A 25,238-nucleotide genomic window follows, 5' to 3' on the forward strand; every position below is an offset into this window, starting at 1 on the left:
GGATTTTATTAACGATGTGCTCAGAGACTATATTTATTAATTTGTCCTAGTATACCTGGATGATATACTTGTTTATTCCCCTGACCTTCAGACTCACCACAAACATGTCAAACAAGTGCTGCAAACCTTGCTTGAAAATAAACTTTATTGCAAACTTGAAACTAACTGTACCATATGGTCTAAAGAAGCTAGATAAGCTTTTGAACTTCTCAAACAAAGGTTTGCTTCTGCTGACATATTGAAACATCCTGACACCAGCAAACGTTTTATACTGGAGGTTGAAGCCTCCGAAACAGGGGTGGGGGCTGTCTTATCTCAGAGGGAGAGTCAGGATACTCCATTGCATCCATGTGGGTACTTTTCTAGAAAGTTGTCTCCGGCCGAGCGGAATTATGATATTGGCAACAGGAATTGTTGGCCATTATAATAGTGCTTAAAGAATGGTGACACCTTGTAGAGGGTTCCAAGGATCCCCTTTTGATCATCACTGATCACAAAAATTTGGCATATATTGGCGATGCTAAACACCTGTCTTCTAGACAGGCCAGATGGTCTTTGTTCTTGTCTCGCTTTAATTTTATTTTCACTTACAGACCTGGTCCCAAAAATGTTAAAGCTGATGCTCTCTCTAGACAGTTTGATTTTGAATCAGAATAATAACAAGAAACGTCCCCTATTGTTCCTCCTCAGTGTATCATTGCTTCCACTGTTCTCTCTTTTTCATCCCCATTGCTTTGTGCTGTCATGGCGGCTCAGGCCCAGACACCTTGCGATAAGCCCCTGGATAAATTGTTTATTCCATTGTCTGAGAGAAAATAATTAATAAGGATATTCCACGACAATGTGACTGCAGGGCATCCGGTTATTAATAAGACTATTACCGCTGTCTCTAGATCTTTTTTTGTGGAATTCACTCAGGAAAGATGTCAGGGCAAATGTAGAGGCCTGTTCTGTGTGTGCAGTCTCTAAGGTTCCCCATAAACTTGTGGATTGTTACAACCACTTCCTGTACCTAGTGTTCCATGGTCCTACTTGTCCATGGATTTCATCGTGGAACTTCCAAATTCTAATGGCTATACCACCATCCTTATAGTGGTTGACCGATTTTCCAAGATAGCTCACTTTGTTCCACTAAATAAATTGCCCTCCCCACAAGACCTGGTTCTTATCTTTATATGAGAAATTGTCAGGCTTTATGGCATTCCTCATAATATTGTTTCTGACAGAGGTTCTCAGTTTGTGTCCCAGTTTTGTAGGGCTTTCAATAAACAATTGGGCATTGAATTGTCATTTTCTTGTGCTTACCATCCTCAAACCAATGGCATGGCTGAAAGGGCTAACCAGTCGTTGGAATAGTATTTGCGTTGTTTTATTAATAGCACTCAAGGTAACTGGTCCGAACTACTTCCTTGGGCCGAGTTTGGTAGGAACAATGCTAACCATGACTCTTCCGGTCATAGCCCTTTCTTTGTTAATAACGGTCGCCATCCCACTGTACTGCAGCCTGTTTTCTCTGACACCGCTATCCCTGCTCTGCATGATCACCTCGCTGCTATTTGTGAGACTTGGACCAAAGTTCAGTCCGCTCTCGAAACTGCAGCCGCTTGTTTCAAATTTCATGCTGATAAAAGGCAAGGTGCCAACCCTGTTTACCAAGTGGATGAGAGGGTGTGGTTATCATCGCGCAACGTTAAGATGAAGGTTCCTAGCATGAAGTTTGCTCCCAGGTTCCTTGGTCCGTTATGTATCATTCGAAGAATGAAGCCTGTCTCGTATTTTTTGGCACTTTCTGCCTCTTTGCATATTCCCAATACTTTCCATGTTTCCTTGCTAAAACCACTTATTTGCAATAGGTATACTGTCCCCAATATTCCACCTCCCCCTTTGGTTGTTTCTGGACAGGAGGAGTATGAGGTCTCTTGCAAGATTCACTCTTTTCACGCCAAGTTTCCACTCTAACCTGGTCCTGCCCGCCGGGTGGGCGGTCTTCAGGTGGGGTGTAATGTAACATGTTCAGCCTCACCGTGCGGTATTTGCAGTAGTTACCTCCTTCCTGATAAATGCGGAAGTGCCGTTCAGCGGTCATGCAGCAATATATCCGACTCCTGTGACATCGTGGTGGACGCCGGCCGCTGCAGATCCACAACAGTATGTAGCTCCACGTCCACCCACGCCACTGACGACGTTGACGTGGGTATGACGTCACGTAAAGGATGCGCACACACGTTCTGGGGTCAAAGGTCGGGTACAGCCAATCAGATCTTATTTAAACTCCTTTTTTCCTTTTACTCATTGCCCTGTCGTGGTTTCCCTTAGTGGTTGTCCGAGAGTGTATTCCTGACCATTTATTTCTGGTTATTGACTTTGGCTTCATTTTGACTTCCCTGTATTCTGGTATCCCTGACTTTTGGCTTTGCCTTATCATTGTGTCCCATTCCGTGTCCCGACCTTGGCAAGTATTCTGACTATTCTTTGGTACGTTAAGACATTACCTTTTAGTCCTAGGTGTGATACAATTCTACGTTCTGGATCAAATAGTAATCCTGACACACGGAACTTCTACTAAATTATGTTTTTTGTGAGTTTTTAATCTTATTTCTTAGGTTAACCTTAGACACTCTATTTTAGGTTTTGTTGATGGTGGCAGCATTTTGATACTATAGATAGGTGTGGGTGGTATTTAAACAGGATTATTTAGTCATTATTTTGGGTCTAGTGCAGACAAATAGTGATTTTGACCCTTTCACCAACTAAAGCAAGTCATGTGTCTACCTGGGAGTGGTGGTATCTGTGACACTGTCAACGGTACAGATCTTTTTTCCATGGCTCCTGATTGTATTAGAGACAAAGATTGCTGGGGCTTATCACGTATACCATTCCTTTGATATATGAATCCCTCAACTAGCACATGTAATAAAATGCAGTACCTTTGCTCTGGAACATTGTCTTTGAAGATCCTATATGTCTCCATATTTTAATAAAAATATGTTCAAGTGACACTAAATGCTAACCTTATAAGTTTGGTCCCAATCTGTTGCCTTAATTCCAGCCTTTCCTCGTCAGTCTGCGCGGGGAGGATATTCTTCTCTTCAAGTTCTCTTTTGGAGGGTCTGTTGCTTAGCTTTATAGCCAATGAATCCTTCCTGAGGACCTTCATAGCCAAAGAGCCTATAACATACAGAAAGTAGCAATGTAAAGTTACAATGTACGGAGTACGTCATTTGTCAAGTGACATATATACAGTATGTTCATAGAACAGACAATAATAAAGAATGTTAGTATGTAATTCAATGTGAATACTGTATTGTTTATTGACATACAGTTGTAGGGTTATTCATTAACGTGTGACCTGCTGGGAATAAGAACTAAATTCATACTGAATTTTAAATTATGGGCCAAAATAACCAAGCAAAAAAACTATTTCCAAGTCAGCTATGTGCTCACGTTGGTTATTTTTCCCTAATATATGAAACCCATTTTGAATTCTCTCTCAATACCCTACAATTGACACTTTAGTGCATAACAATATGAGCAGAAAATAAATTTGGCGAATACAAGCTTCATTAGTGGGTTATTTTTATGCATTTGAATATCATTTTAAATGAATATTTAAAGAAATATTTTAACCCAGAAGCATATAAGTATCTATACCAACTTGAATATAGGGAGCTATCGTCATCTTCATCCTCATCCTCCTCATCGTCATCGTCATCTCTTGAGTAAAGGCATGAATTGTCGTCATAGCTTGTCTCATGAGGCACATTTTCTTTATCATCTTCACATTCAATAACAACAGTTGGCACCTGTCTCATGTCGGAATAGCCACCTAGTCCTGTTTTAGAGATGCTGTCTCCGACATGCATGCCAGAGCTAGGATAAAACCAAAAACAGTGACTGAAAACGTAAATGTAACTCTGGAAATGATCAAAACAGCATATTTTGGAATATAAAAAAAAAAAATTGAGACAATTAGAGAAATAATAAATCCAAGCAGAAAAAGAAACACAAAGGACAGTTAATCATATATCTGACATTCATTTAATTCTATCTAATTACATAAAATAAAGAAAATGGAAAAAGCACAGTAAACATAGTGTGAATATGTAAACATGAAGGCATAGTGTAATGATGCCCACTCTTAATTTTAAAAGCTCTCCTATCACATCTACATAAACAGCAATTAATGATAAGTCTTCCTTCCAGATGATAAAACGTTATCTGCTTAACACTTGTTAAGGGAAGGTAGTGAGGATTCTAAGTGAAAGTTTATTTTTTCCTGCAGCAGAGGTTCCAGGCTTCCAGTTTTACGAATTTAGCACCTAAAATGGATGTTTCACACTGCAGTTAAATTTAAAAAAAATAATAATAATGAAAATGCATATACACATTTAAGAAGGGATTTCTTTTATCAATCACTTTTATTCACTCATGGAAGCACTTGGTGTTTAGCATTTAATTTATTTTTTTTTACTTAGAGTTTTGGCTTTTCTGGGGGGTGTCTTTGGGAGGTTTCAGCTGACTACTCTGACATTAGGGACAGCATAGAACACCCTTGAAGGTGTTGCCTTAGGAGTATTAGGGTTTCACAGTTAGAGCCTCTGCAGATTTGTTGTAGATTTATTACAAGCTATACCACCTAATCTTATGGAATAATTCAGCACTCTATTTACATGCTCGGCTTATGACTATTCGTTTTTGGTTATCTCTGCTTTGCATATACCTACATTATATAAGCAATTGCCCATTTTTAGCCCATTGGCTTACATATATATATCTTTTTCTACAGAGGCCACTGTTACCCTTTAACCCCTTAAGGACCAAACCTCTGGAATAAAAGGGAATCATGACATGTCACACGTCATGTGTCCTTAAGAGGTTAATCTACTGACGGGGGCGGAGCCTGACCTTCAAGCGAGCCGGACGTGTAATGCCGGGGCTCCAGACCTTATCGCAAATTTAAGCGTGGTAATCCGGCGAACACTGCCAACAACAGAACCCACATGAATGATTAAGGTCAGGGGGACCCAGGGCAACTACCAGACACAGCTCCGGAGCGATAATTCAACGGAGAACCTGGGACCCTTGCTGCGGCCTACCTGGAACGGGGACGAGGGGAAGCGGCCGAGCCCCTTGAGCCCTGAGAAGGGGTTTGGATCCGTGGCACTCCTTCACCCCCCCCGTGGACCGGTGGGGGTTATCCCGGTCCCATCAGAGGCTATCCTGCATACCCGCACTCACCACGCTGCTGGGAAACGCTGCCTCCCGCCCGACGCCCAACAATGGCGGACGCTAAGGACTCACAACTGCGAGGCGTGGGCCTAGTGCCGGGAAAGTCGCATGACCTCACAGCAGATCCCCAGTTGAGGCTCAACAAAATCTTCCAGCGCTTCTGGCAGAAGCTGCAGCGCCTATTTTCAGGTACCACAGCCAGACCAGACACGGGAAGCGGGAGAGCCCAACCCCGATTAGGGAAAGGGCCTTCCAAAAGTCGCATGCAGAACGGGAAACCCGCCCGCAACACAACGCACCTAACTCCAGGGCCGTTGAGGGCCACAGGCCCCAGCAAACACCACCAAGCCACGGTGAAAGCCCCCAAGTCAGCACACAGAAGACCTTCAAAGCACAAGCGGAGAGACGCAAAGCGCCAAGCCAAACTCACGCGGCAGGCCTACAGGGCTCCTCAGTTTATCCCACTAGGGCAGCATCAGAGACACACTAGTCCAAGAGTCACCGTCAGGAAACTACAGATACAGACGCATGACAAAGTAAGCGACTGGGCCAGCCACTCCATCGGGTTTCACCGAACCAACGAGGCAAGTTCCAAGCTCTGGAGCAGGGGAGGAATCCCACTGGGGACAATGGGACTCTCGCCTCTCCCCTACCGTATTGGGGTGGGCTGAATTTGACATACACAGTTGAGAGGGCTACAAGATGCCTACACTCCAGAGTGTGCCCTTGTGCTGCTGAAAATATACAACCTTAAAATGTATCCTAGCCTCTAACATATCATTTATTTGCCTCTTAAACTTAAAGATTATTTACGATAAGCTTAGAGTAAGCGACTGTATTCTTTTGTTTAGCACTCTGAAATCTAGCGTATTGATACCAAGCGTACTGTTTTAACTATCCAAGCTCTAGAATGTTTCTTTTGTTTTGCTATTGTAATCTCAATCTACGTTTAAGCCTGTTTACCATGTAATATAAAAAAAAAAAAAAGTGCTTTGTCTATCTAATACCCACTGTAACAAATGTTTAGCAATCAACGTATGGAATGCCGTTGGGGTACCATATGTAAGCCTGTAACCATTATAAGCACTGCAAAAATAAAGAATTAAAAAAAAAAAAAAGAGGTTAATCTACTGGCTCTGTCCCCAGTCTTATAGCAGCTTATCTCTATTTTTTAGCATTAGCCTCCCAAATTTAGGAATGCATTTGCCTTTCCACTACTTAGTGGACCTCCCCTAGTAGTTTATATTTACTACTGCCTGGGTTCCATGCATGTGTTACTTTGTTGTTCAGCAGCTTTTCAATTGTATCGTATTTGTGCAGTGCCTTTATAAATAAAGTATTTATTATTTTTGGATATATTGGAACTATATACTGCTGATAATTCTGCTATCCCTCCACATCTACCTTTACTCCAAGTCATTTTTCTTTGATTACAGATTTTTTTTCATTTTTTTTACCCCTGTTGCCAAAAAACAGGATTGAGTCCAGCTTTTTAGAGGGACTCTATTTATTTATTTAATTTTATTGGATAATTGGGTTCAAGCCCGTTTGGTGGATCTGGTACCACTGCACTGACCTCTGTGTTCCTACCTCCCTCTTTTTGGTACTAGGTATACACAGCCTTTTTTCTTTGTTGGTTCACACATTTAAAGAACAATTGGTTACTCAACATTCAATGTGTAAATTGTCCTGTTTGCCGTTTGAGTAAAAAATCTTTTTTTACAGTTGGAAAGCAAATTGTTTTTATTTGACTCTGTAATGTTACAGTGTTACAGTTTTCCAGTTCCATCACCCTTGAATCTGAAATGGCAGGTAGGTGTTTTCTCTAGATTACTCGATAGTGAAAGCACTACCTTCATTCTCCCTTATGCTATTCTGCAATGTGACCACTAGATGGCATCATAAGACAATCTGTGGCCTTGCCTAAACGATTATGGGGGAGATTTAGGGAAATGTTGTGTTCTACAAAACAGCATCTGGAATCAGGATTTTCTGGGCATTGGAAAAGCATGGGAAGCTATACACACAGAAGACATGGTAAATCCAATACAGTTTTATCAATTGCTAGAACATTGTTTTTGCCTTAAATAAAATTAGCTGCTACAGGTATTTTTGTGACCACTGACTTTTGGTAAGAAAGGAACTGCTAATAATTTATAAGTGAAATATATCTTAGTTTATATATATAAGATGCTGGGTCTAATTCATACAACATACAAGATCTAGCGCACTCACTTATTCACTAAACGTCAATCTCAAGGCTCACAATTGTAGTGGCTTCAGCATATTGCAGGTGGGACAGTTCTAGGAACAGCTAAGATTCTCCCTCGGGCTCCCAGGCCACTGGTAGAGGACCCGGGAATGAGGAATACACATAAATACCACCTGGAATATATCTGTGAGAATTGTTGGGAATTCAAAGTGAATTCAGAGTGAATTTCAAATTTAAGGTCAAAATGGAAAAATACTTCAACTCAGCTATGCTGCCAGTTCAGCTAATTTAACCCTAAATTGGAGATTTGCTTTAAATCTCCATCATTTCTCACTTTGATGAATAACCCTGTATATGTTTATAGATAAACCAAGGAGCACAGCATGGTAAATTGGAGAACTGTAAGTACATACTTATGGTAGTTTTAATTAATGTCATCCAAGAACAGGAACATGACTAATGTATGTTCACTAATTCTGTGGATGTGTATGAAAATCTACAGAATACTATTACCAAACATGGTACACATGTCTGGCATGATGCCGTTAGCAACAGCTCAGCCAGGACGATCCAGCATTATGTGTTTGTGCCATCTGGAAATCTCTGTTTGTTTGGGCCACATTGCACACCTAAGACAAAAAGTTCAATGGAAAACCTCATACAAAGTAGGGGCCCTGGTGAGTTCAGGTGTTCACTAAAGTAAGAATTCAAAGTAAATTGCAAATATAATGCCAGATTAGCCAAAGTGATAGCATAACTGATTAACAAGGTTATTCACTAAAGTTAGAATTTAAAGCGAATTCCAAATTTAAGGCCTGAGTAGTTGAACTGGAAGCATAGCTGACTTGGATAATTTTCCCAGTTAAGCTATTTTGACCTTAAAGGGACACTATAGTCACCAGAACAACTACAGATTAAATGTAGCCTTTGTCTACAGCCTGTCCCAGCAGGGTTTTTAATGTAAGCACTGCCATTTCAGGCAAAAGGTTGTGTTTACATCAGTGGCGTCCTATTAGGGGGGGTGGGAGGGCGGTCCGCCCAGGGTGCCGGTCATAACGGGGGTGCCACCTACCCTCTTAGTGAGAGCTGCTGCTGGGCAGCAGAAGGAGGAATCCGGAGGCTGTCAACTTGCTCCGCCCTCACTGTGTTTTGAGCTGAAGTGCTCTGACACTCTATGCGGGCGGAGACGTGGCGGGAGAGTCTAGAGCCTGAATCAGCAGGGGGCAGTAAGCAGGGGAAGTAGCAGGGTGAGTGCTTGCTAATATTGTTGATGGTTTTTTTTTTAAGTGTTTTTTTGTGTGCAGAGGTAGAGGGAGGGGAGGAGGAGGGGAGGAGGAGGGGAGGGAGAGGGGACAGGGGTCTTGTAGAGGGGATGGGCATGGGTCTGTAGAAGGGGGTGGGAAGGGTTTTTTGTGAATGGGCTGTGCAGGGGGTTTGTAGTGAGGTGCAGAGGGTTTGTAGGGGAATGCAGGGGGGGCAGGGCTCTAGAAGAGGGGGTGATCATGGATTTGTAGAAGGGGATGGGCAGGGGTTTATGTGAATGGGGGGTGAGGGATTTGCAGGGGGGGCAGGGCTCTTGTAGAGGGGTGAGCAGGAGTTTTTGTAGATAGAGTGAAGGGGTTTTGTGAATGGGAGTCCAGGGGGTTTGTAGAGGGGCAGGGGTCTTGGAGAGGAGGGCGGTAATTTTTGTGAATGGGGGTGCAGGGTTTTTTGTAGAGAGGGGGCAGGGTTTTTGTGAATGGTGGGTGCAGGGGGTTTGTAGGGGAGCAGGGGTCTTGGAGAGGTGGGCAGGGATTTTTGTGAATGGTGGGTGCAGGATGCTTGTAGGGGGCAGGAGTCTTGGAGAGGAGGGCAGGGATTTTTGTGAATGAGTGGTGCAGGAGGTTTGTAGGGGTGACAGGGGGCAGGGATTTTTGTGAATGAGGGGTGCAGGAGGTTTGCAGAGGAGTGCAGGGATTCTTGTAAATAGAGGGTGCAGGGGATTTGTAGGGGGGCAGGGGCCTTGGAGAGGAGGGCAGAGATTTTTGCGAATGGAGGGTGCAGGAGGTTTGTAGAGGGGTGCAGGATTTTTTTTAGACTGGGGTGCAGGGTTTTTGTAGAGAGGAGCAGGGGATTTGTAAAAGGGAGACTGGATAGGGGCTTTGTAGAAAAGGGACTGGGCAGGGGATTTGTAGAAGGGGGCTGGGCAGGGTTTTTGTAAAGGAGCTGGTGCAGGGTTTTTGTAGAGGGGGCAGGGGTTTTATAGAAAGGGGGGGTTTGTAGAACGTGAAAGGGGCAAGGATTTTTTGAAGGTTGCATGGATTTTGTAGAGGGGGCAAGAGTTTTGTAGAAGGGGACTAGAAGACAATTAAAAAGCAAACAAACAAAATAGAAAACAAATTAGAAAAAAAAAAAAAATAGTGGGTGTTTTTTAAGTGCACCCCTGGTTTTCATTACTGCCTAGTAACACTTCTAGTGGCAGACACTCAGACAGCCACTAGAGGTGCTTCCTTGGTCAGTGCTGCACAATGTGCAGCACTGATGTTCAGCATATCCACTCTCTGCATGGAGACGCTGAACACTCCCCATAGAGATGAGTCAATGCATCTCTATGAGGAGATGCTGATCGGTGCAGCATTTTGCTGTGCATGTGCAATAGCATTCAAATGCTTTCCTATGGGTGGAGGCAGAACAGGCACAACTAGACCCGAGTGGTGCTGTAATAAAGGTAAGTTTAAAGCCCTTGGACCTAAACTTTGTTTTTACAGCTATAGTGTCAGGAAATTGCATTGTAATTGTATTCGTAACATTTTAGTGGTCCTTTGAATTTTGAAATTCACTTTGAATTTTCAGTTTAGTGAATAGCCCTATTACACTAACAAAATGTAAATTCTGACTTTTATAGTAATTGTTTAGGTATAAGGTATTGTCTATCACTTGGGCAAAACAGTCATAGACTGAGGGCCACACACAGTCAGGGGTCTGGCTAAACAGCCATGCTCTGACTTGGGAGAACCAGGAAACCACAATTACACACACATTCCAGTGACAGGTTGGCCCTGCCACCTATTGCACTGGATGTGACCCGCTCCCACCATCCCAGTGAGATCTGGCAGAAGTACTGCTGTTCTTGCCCGGTCTTCCCATTTGTTTAGTACTCTGTGTGAGGGGATGAGATAGAGTCCAAATAAATTTGATCAAAGAATTAAAAAAACTGAAAATGTATTTTAAAAGGGCTCTCTAAGCACCATAACCACTACATCCAATTGTAATAGTTATGGCACCTAGATGCTAATGGAGCCATCTCTTGGTTCTGTGTCAAATCAGTTTTGAGTGGATTAACACAAACCAATGGTCCCCAACACTTGTTGCATGGTCCTTTGCTTCTGTGGAATTTACAATGTCAGTACCATCCATACTTAGATGGTATTGATTATCTGATCTTCTCCGCTGACCAGCTCAGCCAACTAATGCTGATCAAATCTGGGTAATATTGATATTTAAAATGCGGAGGTGTTTCGGGAACTAAGCCAACAGGATAAAGTAGTTGGGAACATCTATCTTGAGATTTACCAGTTTTGGAAGAATATTATTTTCAAAGCAGTACACACCATAAAATGCAAGATTCATCTCTAGAATTTATAGAATAGCAGGAATGGATTTAAACCTGAAGCCATGGATAATATTGATAATAATGCAATGACAACATAAAAATAGTAATTTACACTATATCATACTAGTATTCAACTATTGGACCTTAATCTATAAGTAAACTTCAATTATGAGAAACTATTGCAAATCAGAGACAACAAATGTCTTGCAAAGGTTCATGGGTGTTGTAGTTTGCTAACTGCTGGTATTTGAATACCCCTGCTATGCCTGGGTGAAATATCTACTACTATAAAAGTGATTTTAAGTGACATCCTTTGTTGACAATTTCCATTTCATAAAACAATTAACCGAGCACAATATGACATAATACAACTTTGATCATAACATTTATAGCACTGACTTGTTTTATCCATTTTACTAGCACAAACTAATATGGATGAAAATGCTTTCTGATATCTTCAATGAAATCACCATGCAAATTGGTCAGCAGAAGTTGCCAGAGGATCTATAAAAGAAGTGCTGACACAAACGAATCACATGCAATTCACCAACGTAACACACTGGCACTGCGACAACTGAATATAAGGCTTACTGATTGCTCTATAATTCAAAGATGTACAGCTCCCCACACTCCTATTGAAATGCCGGGAAATTGCAGAGCAGCCTTCTGTGCTGTAAAACCATTATATGAAGTGTCTTGTTATATACCGTACATCAAATGTAAACTCTTTCAGTGAAGAAATCAATGTTACAGGCTGCTCTAATGACTTTGCAAACTAACATTGTTTTCATATGAACATTGTGAAGATGACAACGTATTTTGGCATTGGTCTATAAAATCCCCACCACAGCATTCGAATTTTGGAACAAAAAAAGGCAAGAAAATTAAGTATATTCATATTAAGCAGAGGGAGAAAAACATTACTAAAGAACTTTGAATGCCATCTACCATTAATGTATATTTGTCAAGGAAAAGGGCAACGAAACGTATCAGTGTAAAAGACCAATCACAAATTACATATATTATACGGTCATTTACTGTGCCAATGTTTTGTTCCAGGCAGTCTATTTTATCCTGTCCTATTTTAACCTATCTTTTGGGTCAGAAACAACTCAACAAAAAGTTCTGAAAAAAACCCAACTTAATAATTGACTGGGCTGCCACAAAAAAAGAGGATCAGCAATGAGTTGTGATAATCAAGCTTCTATTTCCAGTCTTTAAATATTTCCTAAAATAACGATTTACAATTTAACAAGGAAAGACAGAAAAGCCATGGTGTGTGTGAACATAAATAGTTACATTGTTCCTTGTCATTCCAGCAATACTTTACATTTCAAAAGTGGTTCAGTCAACCTCTGCTCGGAGTACGGTGCTTGAAGAACCACTAAATGCACCCAGACCACTTAATCTCAATTAAGTAGCATGGGTACTGTGGTCCTATAGTTTAAACCCTGCAATGTAAAACATTGCAGTTTTGTAGAAACGGCAATGTTTACATTCTGGGGATAAACACACCACTAGAGGATGTCTTCAACACAGCCACTAGGTTGGACATAGCATTTGATTGGACACGCACACACCTCCTTCCCAATGTTCTTCTATGAGGAGCCTTGGTTTGGACATTCATTATGGAAGCAAGGCCTCCACAATGATGTCACCAATTGGCCCATTTTCACACACTTTTGGTTCATCTGCTCCAGTTCCAGAACTGGGTTTTTGGTACTGAAATCATACAGAGCCAAACTGAAATTTCCCATTTTCAGGAGAAATGGTTTGACCAAGCAGTATTTTCTCTTCATACACAAATCGAGTTATAACAGAAGTGATGAATGTTTGGTTGTTTAATCAGTATTTGTACAATCAATTGTATTGTTAATGAGCACATATTTGACTTTTTATGAACTTACAAGTTTAGCAAATATCAAATAGAATAAAATCAATAAACAAATCTGCAATGTAACCATTGTATTACACTGACATTGCACAGATAATGTTTGTTTATAGGGAATACATAATACATTACCTCTCCAACCTTTGCATGGTCATCGCAAGTGTCTTATTCAGCTCCTCTATCACCCTACACCCTGGAGGTATGGATGCGTGGATGGGTATTGAACTAGATCCTGTTGATAGATGCTGGCTGCCATACTGGAGCTGGTGTTGATGGGCTGCTAGCTGAGATGGCAGGACTGTGTGATGATGTTGGGAGCTCTTCTGGTTAGAATAGGAAGAATGGGGGAAGTCTGTCCCCCCTAATGGCACGCATATCATCACTTTCTTTGGAGGTAGAGGAGGAGACATTTTCCCCGGCATACAAGGCAATTTCACAACTCCACTGGAGTCTGGAGAAAAAAAAAGGAAAGCTGATGTAATTGTTATGGCTCTGTGGATATCCACTATATGTACTGTACTTTGTACTATATGTCACTGGTCAAAATCCAATTTCATTATTCCTCTATACCGATTACATCTGATGATCCTACTATTTTACTAGTAAGGGGCAATAACCATGTTTGAGACTTACAAAGTTACAACTCACAAAGACTTATTGAATATCTAACTCGTAACAAGACATGTATTATTTTATAGTGTATATAGCTATGCTTGCAATCTATTGCAAAATGGAGGTCAGTCAATGGCCTTTATCTAATTTTTCAAAGTCAGAACATCAATGAATGCAAAATCTGTTTGCATTTGAGTTTCCAAAATATAAGTGACAGAAAAGATGACAGAAAAATAAACTCATCAGTCTTAGAAAAAGAGTTGCATAATCATGGACAAGGATACCAAGCTTTAGAGAAAGAGAACTGCATTTAATGTACCGTATCCCAAAATGGATACAAATTAAACCATGAATGACCATTTTAGGCAGTAACAATGACTCATGAGCTGAAAGGCATCTCTGCCGAAGACATGTCTATTTGCCTTTTGATTAAATCCTATAGTTTAAAATAAAACAAACTAGATCCCACCACCAAAAAGGGAAAATATTAAATTCGTTTTGTGCCGAATTGTGGCAGGTTTGGCTCCGCAAGAACCTCCAATACAATGAAATCAAACACCGCAGAGAAGACAGGTCTACTAGCCTTTTGATTAAATCTTGCTGTTTCCAAATAAACAGAATCTGTGTTAGAGACTATAAAAGAGAAGGTCTTAATCTTAATTTCATTTGCTTTAATTTCATTCTTAAACTACAAATCATTATAAATCATTCTGACCAGGAATTTGAGAAAAAAATGAGGAAGACATAAAAAATAAAGATAATAATAAAAAAACAAAAAAAAAACGAAAGAAAATTAGCCCAAGGTAATATGTGGGTAAAACACCATGATGATATATAGATATTGTAAAAAAAAAAACCATCAGCAGTTAAACACTATTTAATAATTTTCTTAAACAAAAAGCATTTAGAAATCACAGCAGTTTTTCTTTAACCGCAAGATGGGATAATTACAATATAACTTTGCTCACTTCATAAAGCCAAATTGCCTATCTGACAAAACGAAATAAGCTATGACTACTTAAAATTATTACAGCTGTGATTTAGCATAGAGAAGGAGGTATGTACTAAAGTGTTAGTTATACAGTCTTCATTTAATTAATTGAAGGGTCAGAACAGGAGAGTTGTCTCCCACTGTATGTAATATATTTAAATTTACTGACTAAAGGTTGAAACGCCTCTTGTTGGAGACATTTATAGGCCAGAAAAGCTACCGTAACTCTCTACCTGGTGCTCCAGGGTGCAGTCAGTAGGTTATTTAATTTAGATTTTGGGCTACTGCAGTAACCCTTCTCTATCCACTAAAGTGCAGCTGGAGTGCTAAAGGGTGCTTAATCCTTCTGTACTTGTTGCTAACAATTATAACACTAATAATAAACCGTGAGCTGTGTAAATTGAACATTAGTAATATGACAAGTGTAGGGCCAGGATATCAGGGGGGCCCTTGGTTTGTGTCAAACTGGTTTGATACAGAGCCAAGGGGGAAATCCCCACAGCCTAAAGGAACCATAACCTGTACAACGGATTGTAGTGATTATGGTAGTTAACCCATTTAATTCCAGCTTCTATTTTTGGGCTGATGAACTTCTGTGAAGGCATGAAAAACTTTGGCGTATATGCTTCCCGTTCCTTGTTCCAGTCAAGTTGATTGTGTTTTTTTTTTTCCTTCATGCAAAGTCCGGCTTCTCTTCTACATTAATTACAACCTCATCTCAATTCCCTGTTAAGCCCTAACCTACCAGTCTGTGACATTATATTTTGTACTTTTTATGAAATATAACCTATAAAGTTCAAGTATTTCAGTCAGTTGATCTGTCTGACTCATAGGACATAGAAGTGTTAACCCTCTTCACTCTTCTCTTAATATAGAAAAGTCAATATGGCTCAAAACAGAAGACTCACGAGCTCTATATTGTACAGCTGCTCAAGTACTTACTGAGTTGAAAAAAACTCCCTCCTGCTGATATCCCTTGTGGTGGTCTGTAAGGCGTATTCTGCACTGCATGCAGGTGCCTTCTCCTTTCGTGCACTCAGCCGCCCTAAGATTCAACCAACACCCAAGGGAAGCAGGAAAGCCTGGGAAGGTATCCTTGGAGAAATGCACATGGCACTCACCATGCAGGAAGGGTGTTGCACATGTGTAACCCTGACAGCTTTGCCCTGATGGGCATGTCACTTCTCCATCTTTCTATAAAGCCACCCCTGCCCTCAGTTTCTTGCTCAGATATTAGCTGAGTTTGTTGTGTGCAGACCTGTGTCCTTCTGTGTTCCATCGTTTAGTGATTATCCATGCAATGACTCTTGCTTGCCTTTGACTCTGAACCTGCACCTGACTTTCGATTTCCTTAGCTGTTTTGACACTTTTGGAATAAAGTATCTGACTTTAAGAGGATAATGGTACACACTATATGTGTGCATCAAGTTCACATTCAGAGATTATGTAAACATCTTGATGGCATCTGTGGGCCGCTTCTTCCCCACAAAATGTCACACATTTTATTACTAATACCACTATAGTATACAGGGCCGGCGCCACCTGTAAGGCGACCTAGGCAGCCGCCTAGGGCGCAACTTATCAGGGGGCGCCGGATCCCTGTCCCCGGTGCGCCTCCTCATGCTGCGCCGCCTGAGCACTTTAACAAGCCCCAGGCGGCGCAGCACTGCTGCATGGAGGGCGGCCGGGTTTCAGTGACCGGCAGGAGGGAAGCGCAGAGCGCTCCCTCCTGCCGGTCTCTCCATGTAGCGTGCCGGGCGGCGCGGAACCAGGGACAGGAACCTCTGTTTCCTGTTCCCGGCCGCCGGCGGACTGAAGGGAAGCGCTCACTGAGTGAGCACTTCCTGTCAGTCCGCCGGCGGCCGGGTACAGGAAACAGAGGTTCCTGTCCCTGGTTCCGCGCCGCCCGGCCACGCTAAATGGGCAGGAGGGGAGGGTAAGGACCATTATGGGAGGGGGGTGGGTGGGGAATAACGGACCACTATGGGAGGGGGTGAGGGGGGATGGGGGGGAATAACGGACCACTAGAGGAGGGGGGAATAACGGACCACTAGAGGAGGGGGGAATAACGGACCACTATGGGAGGGGGGAATAACGGACCACTAGGGGGGGGATAACGGACTGTGGTGGAATCTCGGTAAAAATAAATTTAGTAGGCCGAGATTACCACGTGGCATGTGTACGTGCATATGCTGACGTATCGATCAGTTGGTTGCACGAGGCAAGATACGATCAGTAGTGTACGGAGCATGTGCAAGAATACAGGATATAGTATTCCCCCTCCTCCATTGTGCTGGACAAGCCATGCGGTCAAACAGGAAGTTAATTCTTATATTGTATTGATTGGTCAAGAGAATGTGCGGGTGGAGCTTAATATGGGAGGAGTTATATGCCTATATAAGGAGCCTGCACTATTGTCCGGGGCTCAGAACTTGCTGTATTTTGGTGACATTAGTCCCTCTGAGTCCCGATCGGTGATCCAATAAAGAATCTCTTCCTTCCTGAAGAAACCTGTGTCCATCTCTCTGTGCTTGGCTTCCGTCAGTTTCTCCGGTATCATTTGGTGCATTGGCCGGGAAGCTCATCGTTCAACGGTAGCTGAGAGGCAGAGGCGTGAGACGGTCTATCTTTGCCCACGTTCTCTACGGCTGCACCCCTGAACTTCTGCGTGGACCTCCCTTCGTCTCGGCGCCACTGGGCCATTGTCCAGGAGATCATCGGCCTCTACGTGAGAAGTGCTGGGGTGTCCCCGTCGATGAGTGTGAACTCAGGTTCAGGAACGAGGAGGTAAGACAACTGCTGTTTTAGACGGCAGGACCCACTAGGGGTATACCGATTGTGCGGTAGGCCCAAAGGGGTTTGAATCTGTATCTGCCCCCTCTGTCGGAGGGAAGGAGCGAAGGCGCACCGCTCGATCGAACGCTCTTTAGTCAGACCGTTTGATTCTGTTAGTCAGGCGGGGCGCTCTGGTGTAAAATAAGCCCTAGCCGGACACCGGTGTCTTGTCTAGACTAGCGTTCTAGGGTGTATATTTTGTTCGCTAGGTCGGAGGGACCGGGAGACTAAGCGGCGTCTGTGTAAATTCGGTTCGCTAGTTCTCATCCTATCTGGGCTAAGTGGGAAGGCGTGTAAATTTGGAACCCACTAGACTTTTGATAGTACGACTAAGAGGCGTCTGTGTAAATTCGGTCCTCTAGCTCGTTGTATAGTGCGACTAAGAGGCGTCTGTGTAAATTCGGTCCTCTAGCTCGCTATATATGTGGTGATTGGGCAGTGTGGCTAACCAAAACGTATGTAGATTGTTTTTAGGTAGTCCATTCAAGGTACTGGCCAATAGTTTAGTTGGGAATTGTAAATGTGTTAACGATTGTTTTAGTAAAGTGTATATCTTGTTAGATAGCGCGAGCTCAGCCGTCTAGCGAGAGTGTTAATAGTGTGTTGCTGTATTATAGTGCACGGTACCATAACCCTGTATATTTACTGACACTGTATATAAGTACTAATCATTGTCGTCCATTGCATGTTTTAACACCATAACCACTAATAATTGTATTGTGACCTTAACTTGTGCTTTGACCTATGCTAACCGTACTGTAACCGCTATTTGTAAAAGACGATGTTACTGGGGTGTGTTATAGACGGGTAATTCGTATATAGAGAATTATAGCGTGGGTGACTGTATAGTTACGCCAAAGGGCATAATATTGATTATATAGTGACTGGTGTAACAGCTGTGTGTGTACGGGAATTCCCTGAGTGTTTATTGTTATTGTGTACGTTTCACTTGGTAACCGTACCACGTGGTGCTGTTGCCAGAGGAAACGGGTGTGATTGTTGAATAGTACGCGTGTATAGTATTCGTTGTCGACGACGTTCCATCGTTAAGCATGGGTGCGTCGCAGTCAACGATTCCGGATCCCTTAGGTTGTATGGTGAAGAATTTTAAAAAGGGATTCAAAACGTGTGATTTTGGGGTTAAGATGTCTCCTGTGCGTTTAGTTACTTTGTGCACTAGGGAGTGGCCTACTTTGGTTGCGGCATGGCCGCCACGTGGCAGTTTGGATCTAACTCTGGTACAGCGCTTACACGTGGCTGTATCAGGTAGGCCTGAACTTTACGGCCAGTTTCCTTATATTGACTGTTGGAGACAGGCCGTAAATGACTCGCCAAAATGGCTCCAGACATGCCACGAGGAGCAGTGTCGCCTCATGGTAGCTAGGACTTGTTCGTCCACTAGGACTGGTGTTAGGCCCATTTTGGACACGCCCCCTGAGTCCGAGATCCCTTTGCCGCCCCCTTACTTTCCGTTAAGAGGAAGTGACGCAAACGCAGGAAGTCCTGCAGCCCTCCCCTCATTACCCCCATCCACTTCCGCTTCCTCCTCCAGTACAGGATCCACCCCCCCTCGTACTAAATCTCCCCTTCCGGAACCAGAACCCACCCCCATTAGAAACGAATATCCTGATTTGGCGCCACTTCAGACTTCCGGTCAAGCTTCATCTAGCTCGGCTCGAAGTGTTCTATTTACGACCTTTTCCCAAAACCAACCTCCCACATCCCCATACCCTATCTCTCCCCGACCGGAACCCATGACTGACGCTTCCCTACGTAGCCCCATCCAAACCCGACAGTTGACTGGTGCCCAACAATTAAAGCACTATCAGATGCCTCTTCGCCTAAATCCCGGGTCAGCTTATATCGATGCCGCAGGTCAAATGGCACACGCTGACCCAGTCTTCGTATATGTCCCATTTACCACTACCGACCTTTTAAACTGGAAGACCCATAATTCCTCGTATACTGAGAAACCACAAGCCATGACTGATCTGTTCACCTCAATAGTACAGACGCATAATCCGACATGGGCTGATTGCCAGCAGTTACTAATGACTTTATTTAACAATGAGGAAAGGACAAGAATAAATCAAGCAGCCATAAAAGCACTAGAGGATAGAGCCCGTGCTTTGAATCAAGCTAATCCAGCAGCATGGGCCGCAACACATTATCCCAACACTGATCCCGATTGGAACGTAAATGGTGCTGATATGGTTCAACTCAGAGCCTATAGAGACGCTATAATTGCTGGCATGAAAGCAGGAGGAAAGAAAGCCATTAACATGTCGAAGACAGTTGAGGTGATTCAGAAAAGCGATGAAGCGCCCAGTGTCTTTTATGACCGATTATTGGAGGCATACCGCTTGTATACCCCCTTTAATCCGGAAGACGCAGACAATTCCTGAATGGTTAACTCCGCCTTTGTCAGCCAAGCATACGGAGATATTAAGCGCAAGCTACAAAAGTTAGAAGGGTTTGCAGGTATGTCCATCACCCAACTAATGGAGGTAGCAAATAAGGTCTATATGAACAGGGATACAGAAAATAAGAAAGAGGAAGAGCGCAAGATGCGTAAAAAGGCTGATATGCTAGCGGTAGCGATCGCAGGCGTAGATAGACGGGGCCCAGATAGAGGCGATAGTAAGTGGAATGAGGAACCTCTAAGTAGAAATCAGTGCGCTTACTGTAGGGAAGAAGGGCATTGGAGAAATGAGTGTCCGCGAAGAGAACAGTCTGAGAAAGACAGACCTAGGACAGGTTATGGAAATTTTAGAGGCAGAGCGAGAGGTAGAGGAGGCCCCGGAGGGAGTAATGGTTATAGAGGGAGTAATGGGAACAGAGGAAGTGTTAGGGAAGACAGGTATATTCCAGCAGCGCAAAGGTCCCGCGATAGAGAAGGTAGGGACTTCGTAGGATTGGCTGACACGGTCATGGAGGACTATTGATACCGACCGGGCTCCATCCCCCTTGGTCGAGCGGAGCCTATGGTCGATGTATCAATAGGGGGAAAAAGGAGTGCGTTCATGATCGACACTGGTGCTGAACATTCAGTGGTGACTAATCTAGTTGCTCCTCCATCTGGAAGGACTATTACTGTGGTAGGAGCAACTGGAAGAAGTGCTGAAAGACCGGTTCTTAAAAGTCGACTCTGTACATTGGGAGGCCACGTAGTAAAACACCAATTCCTTTATATGCCTGAATGTCCAATCCAATTGCTGGGACGTGATATGCTATCAAAATTACAAGCGCAGATTACGTTCCTACCAAATGGAACAACATCTTTAAAGTTTAATGGACCTTCAGGTATTATGACTTTATCCGTACCAAAGGAAGAAGAGTGGCGACTTTATACAGTGTTGACTAGCCAAAACCCTAGGAGTGATGAGACATTGTTTAACATACCAGGAGTTTGGGCAGAGAACAACCCACCAGGACTGGCCCGCAATATTCCACCTATAAAAATTGAACTGAAACTTGGGGTTTATCCAGTAAGCCTAAGACAATACCACATCCCACAGAAGGCTAAGAAGAACATCCAATCCTATCTGGATAAGTTCATACGGTATGGTATCCTAAAATTCTGTACTTCCCCCTGGAACACCCCATTGCTGCCTGTTCAAAAGCCCGGTACAGATGAGTATCGACCTGTGCAGGACTTAAGAGCAGTCAATGATGCGGTTGTTAGTATACATCCAGTTGTACCCAATCCATATAACCTGCTTGCTTTAATTCCGGGCGGGGCTACTTACTTCACAGTCTTAGATCTCAAAGATGCCTTCTTTTGCCTCCGAATTGCCGCAGAAAGTCAATGTATTTTCGCTTTCCAATGGGAGAACGCTGTAACGGGCTCAAAACGCCAAATGACTTGGACAAGACTGCCCCAAGGGTTTAAAAATTCACCTACCCTATTTGGTTCAGCCCTAAGTCAAGATTTATTGGATTTCGAGTCTATCCCAGGAGAATGTGTATTGTTACAATATGTAGATGACTTGTTGATAGCAGCAGTTACAAAAGAAAAATGTCAGCAAGCAACGCACGATCTACTACATATTCTCTGGAAGGCAGGATACAAGGTGTCTAGAAAGAAGGCTCAGTTGTGTTTGCCAACTGTCAAGTATCTGGGATTCCATATCTCTGAAGGTCAAAGGATTATGGGGCCAGAGAGAAAAGAAGCTGTCTGCCAAATACCAATACCCAAGAATAGAAGACAAGTGCGAGAATTCTTGGGGGCAGCGGGCTTCTGTAGGATATGGATTCCCAGCTATGCGATACTAGCAAAACCTCTGTACGCAGCCATCAAAGGTACAGAGCACGATCCCTTCTTATGGACCCAAGAACAGCAAACGGCATTTGAAGATGTGAAGAAGGCTTTGATGAGTGCCCCAGCATTAGGTCTACCTGATCACACACGACCATTCTACTTATATGTACACGAGCAAAGAAGAATGGCTGTGGGAGTATTGACACAGTACTTGGGATCATGGCAAAGACCTGTTGCCTACATGTCTAAGCAACTGGATGCAGTGGCCAGCGGACTTCCACCTTGTCTAAGAGCCGTAGCTGCAGCCGCCCTGCTAGTAGCTGAAGCCGATAAACTCACTCTGGGTCAAGAACTTTATGTACGAGTCCCACATGCAGTACAGACGTTGTTGGATTACAAAGGAAATCATTGGTTTAGTAACAGCCGTATGACCAAGTATCAAGCAATGTTGTGTGAAAACCCAAGAGTGCATTTAGAGACTGTAAACACCTTAAATCCAGCTACCCTTTTGCCACAACCTACTGAAAGTCAACATGATTGTTTGGAAGTAATGGATGAAGTATTCTCAAGTAGACCAGATCTTCGTGATTTTCCCATCCAGAACCCCGATGTTCAATATTATACCGACGGCAGTAGTTATGTGAAAGAAGGGATCCGCTATGCAGGATATGCAGTAACAACAATAGACAAGGTGATAGAAGCTCGGCCACTGGCGAAAGGAACATCAGCACAAAAGGCAGAATTAATAGCACTAACACGAGCGTTACAATTGGCTGAAGGTTTAAGAGTGAATATCTATACGGACTCTAAGTATGCGTTTTTAACCACTCATGCCCACGGAGCTTTGTATAAAGAAAGAGGACTACTGAATTCAGAAGGCAAAGAAATCAAGTACGCAGCTGAAATCCTACAACTATTGGAAGCAGTATGGGAGCCGAAAGAAGTCGGTATCATACATTGTCGAGCGCATCTGAGAGGAGATGGTGATGTAACCAAAGGAAATCGGATGGCAGATAGTGCAGCTAAGCGTGCTGCTGAATCAGGAAGACAGGAGTATGTGGGGCATATAGCTGCTCTAATACCAACCCCACTGTCTCAATGGACTCCAGTTTATACAACTCAAGAAGAGGAGTGGTTAAAGACTGAACCGGGAAAGTATTTGGAGAACAAGTGGTATCAGCTAGAAGATGGAAGAATAGTTATACCAGCATCACTAGCGGTAGAAATTGTCCAAAATTTTCACAACGGGACACATTCTGGGAGAGACAGTACTGAAGAATCTCTCAGGAAACATTTCTACATACCAAGATTGTCCAACTTGACTCAGGCCATTGTACGCAGATGTGTAACGTGTGCTAAGAATAATGCAAGACAAGGACCAGTAAAGCCACCAGGAGTCCAGTTTATGGGGGGACTCCCCATGTCCGATCTACAAATAGACTTTACAGTGATGCCTAAATCGGGTGGACATCGTTACCTGCTGGTAATTGTGTGCACCTATTCAGGCTGGGTAGAAGCATGTCCTACTCGTACAGAGAAAGCAGGAGAAGTTGTGAGATTCCTGCTACGAGAAATAATACCCCGATATGGACTACCCTGTTCTATAGGATCGGACAATGGTCCAGCTTTTGTTCACCAGTGCCTACAACAACTGACTCATATGCTTGGTATAAAGTGGAGGCTTCATACTGCATATAGACCCCAGAGTTCTGGTAAGGTAGAGAGAATGAATAGAACTATTAAGAACCAGTTGGCTAAAATGTGTCAGGAAACCCAACTTAAGTGGAACGTTCTCTTACCTATAGCTCTATTGCGAATCCGCAGTACCCCTACCAGAAGGATGGGCCTCTCTCCTTTTGAAATTATGTATGGGCGACCACCTCCCGTACTTGGTAACTTAAGGGGGGATTTGAGTCAGTTGGGAGAAGGAATTACTCGGCAGCAGGTTGTAGAGTTGGGTAAGACTATGGAGGAGGTACAGAAATGGGTACAAGATAGATTACCTGTGAATATTTATCCCCCTGTTCATAATTATCATCCAGGAGACCAAGTGTGGATTAAAGAGTGGAATAATGTACCGTTAGGGCCCAAGTGGAGAGGTCCTTATGTTGTTCTTTTGTCTACCCCTACAGCGATAAAAGTAGCAGAAGTGACTCCGTGGATACATCACTCCAGGGTTAAGCCAGCAGCAGTTGATTCTTGGCAAGTTACAGCAGATCCAGAGAATCCCTGCAAGATCCGGTTGAAACGCACTACTCAGTCGGAGTAACGAGGAATTATTGTGGATTACAAATTTTATTGTTACAGGTGTGAGTGAGAAGGCCATAATAAAGCCTGTCCTCTTACCAACACATAGTGTATAAGCCAGGAAAGTCTCGAAGGGACACCTGTGAAGACGAGCAGAACTCCATTCCCTGCAGCCCTCACATCCTGGAAGCTGAGGTTCCATCGCACGGACGAAGACTGAGGATGACGGCGAAAGATGTGCTTTTGATTGTGTTTATTTATATGTGTTTTTATATTCAGGAAGGTAGAGGTACCGACACTCCTAGCTGTGAGGTATGCATTAAGACTACGAGAACAGGTAACCATATTTCCCAAACCCTAATTTGGCATTCACAATACGAATGTAAAGGAGAGGTATCAAGATGTAGATACCTAAATATAGACTATAGTGTGTGCCATTTAGGAGTAGGAGAACCTAAGTGCTTCAGTCCAGAGTATCAACCTCGTACAATTTGGTTGACTCTCAGGAATGGAGATCCTCAGGGGACCCTAATTAATAAGACGGTGTTAGAATCCGTATATTCTTCGGGTGTTCTGCTATTTGATGCATGTAAGGCGATATCAAGTGGTAGAAAACCGTGGAATGTATGTGGGGATCTTAGATGGGAGAGGACGTATGGGTCTAATGATAAATATATTTGTCCCAGTAGTAAAAATAAGTATGTAAGTCCTAGATGCCCAAATAAAGACTATAACTTTTGCCCATATTGGTCTTGTGTGGGGTGGGCGACTTGGGGACAGACAGTAGATAAAGACATGATAGTGACTAAGTTGCCGACTAGCCCTTATTGTAAGTCTATGGAATGCAACCCAGTCCATATACTTATTAATAACCCCGACAAGTTCTTAGACAAATATGGAAATTTATTTGGGTTTCAGATATACGGGACGGGTTTAGATCCTGGGACATTATTGTTTATAGGGATAGAGACTGATACGGTATCCTCCCAGACTCATCAAGTATATCATTCCTTTTATGAAGAGATGAGTATAGATAATAAGATCCCCCATAACGCTAAAAACCTGTTCATTGACCTAGCTGAAAGTATTGCCGGTAGTCTTAATGTTACCAACTGCTATGTGTGTGGAGGTACTAACATGGGAGACCAATGGCCTTGGGAAGCAAAGGAGGTAATGTCCGGTTCTGAGGCAGTTGACCAACTAATATCTACACAAGCCGATTATCATATGAGTGTTAGAGGTAAATCTGAGTGGAGATTAAAGACCTCCATCATAGGTTATGTTTGCATAGCAAGGAAAGGAATAATGTATAATACTTCTGTAGGAGAATTAACTTGTCTAGGGCAAAAAGCTTATGATGATGATACA

The 25,238-nt window shown here is 43.0% G+C and overlaps 1 protein-coding gene across 3 annotated transcripts in view; it reads right to left on the reverse strand.

Annotated features, from left to right (window-relative positions):
- PHACTR1 (phosphatase and actin regulator 1) overlaps positions 1-25,238 on the reverse strand; it is a 382,609-nt gene that overhangs the window by 18,075 nt on the left and 339,296 nt on the right. For all 3 annotated transcript variants that reach the window (XM_063451716.1, XM_063451714.1, XM_063451717.1), the window contains 3 exons: positions 13,057-13,375; positions 3,656-3,870; positions 3,012-3,168 (listed from right to left, as the gene is read on the reverse strand). In XM_063451716.1, coding sequence (XP_063307786.1) covers positions 3,012-3,168; positions 3,656-3,870; positions 13,057-13,375 — 691 coding nt within the window. The remainder of the gene's footprint in view (positions 1-3,011; positions 3,169-3,655; positions 3,871-13,056; positions 13,376-25,238) is intronic.

The sequence above is a fragment of the Pelobates fuscus genome, chromosome 4 (genome assembly GCF_036172605.1).
Source record: "Pelobates fuscus isolate aPelFus1 chromosome 4, aPelFus1.pri, whole genome shotgun sequence".
Taxonomy (NCBI): Eukaryota; Metazoa; Chordata; class Amphibia; order Anura; family Pelobatidae; genus Pelobates; species Pelobates fuscus.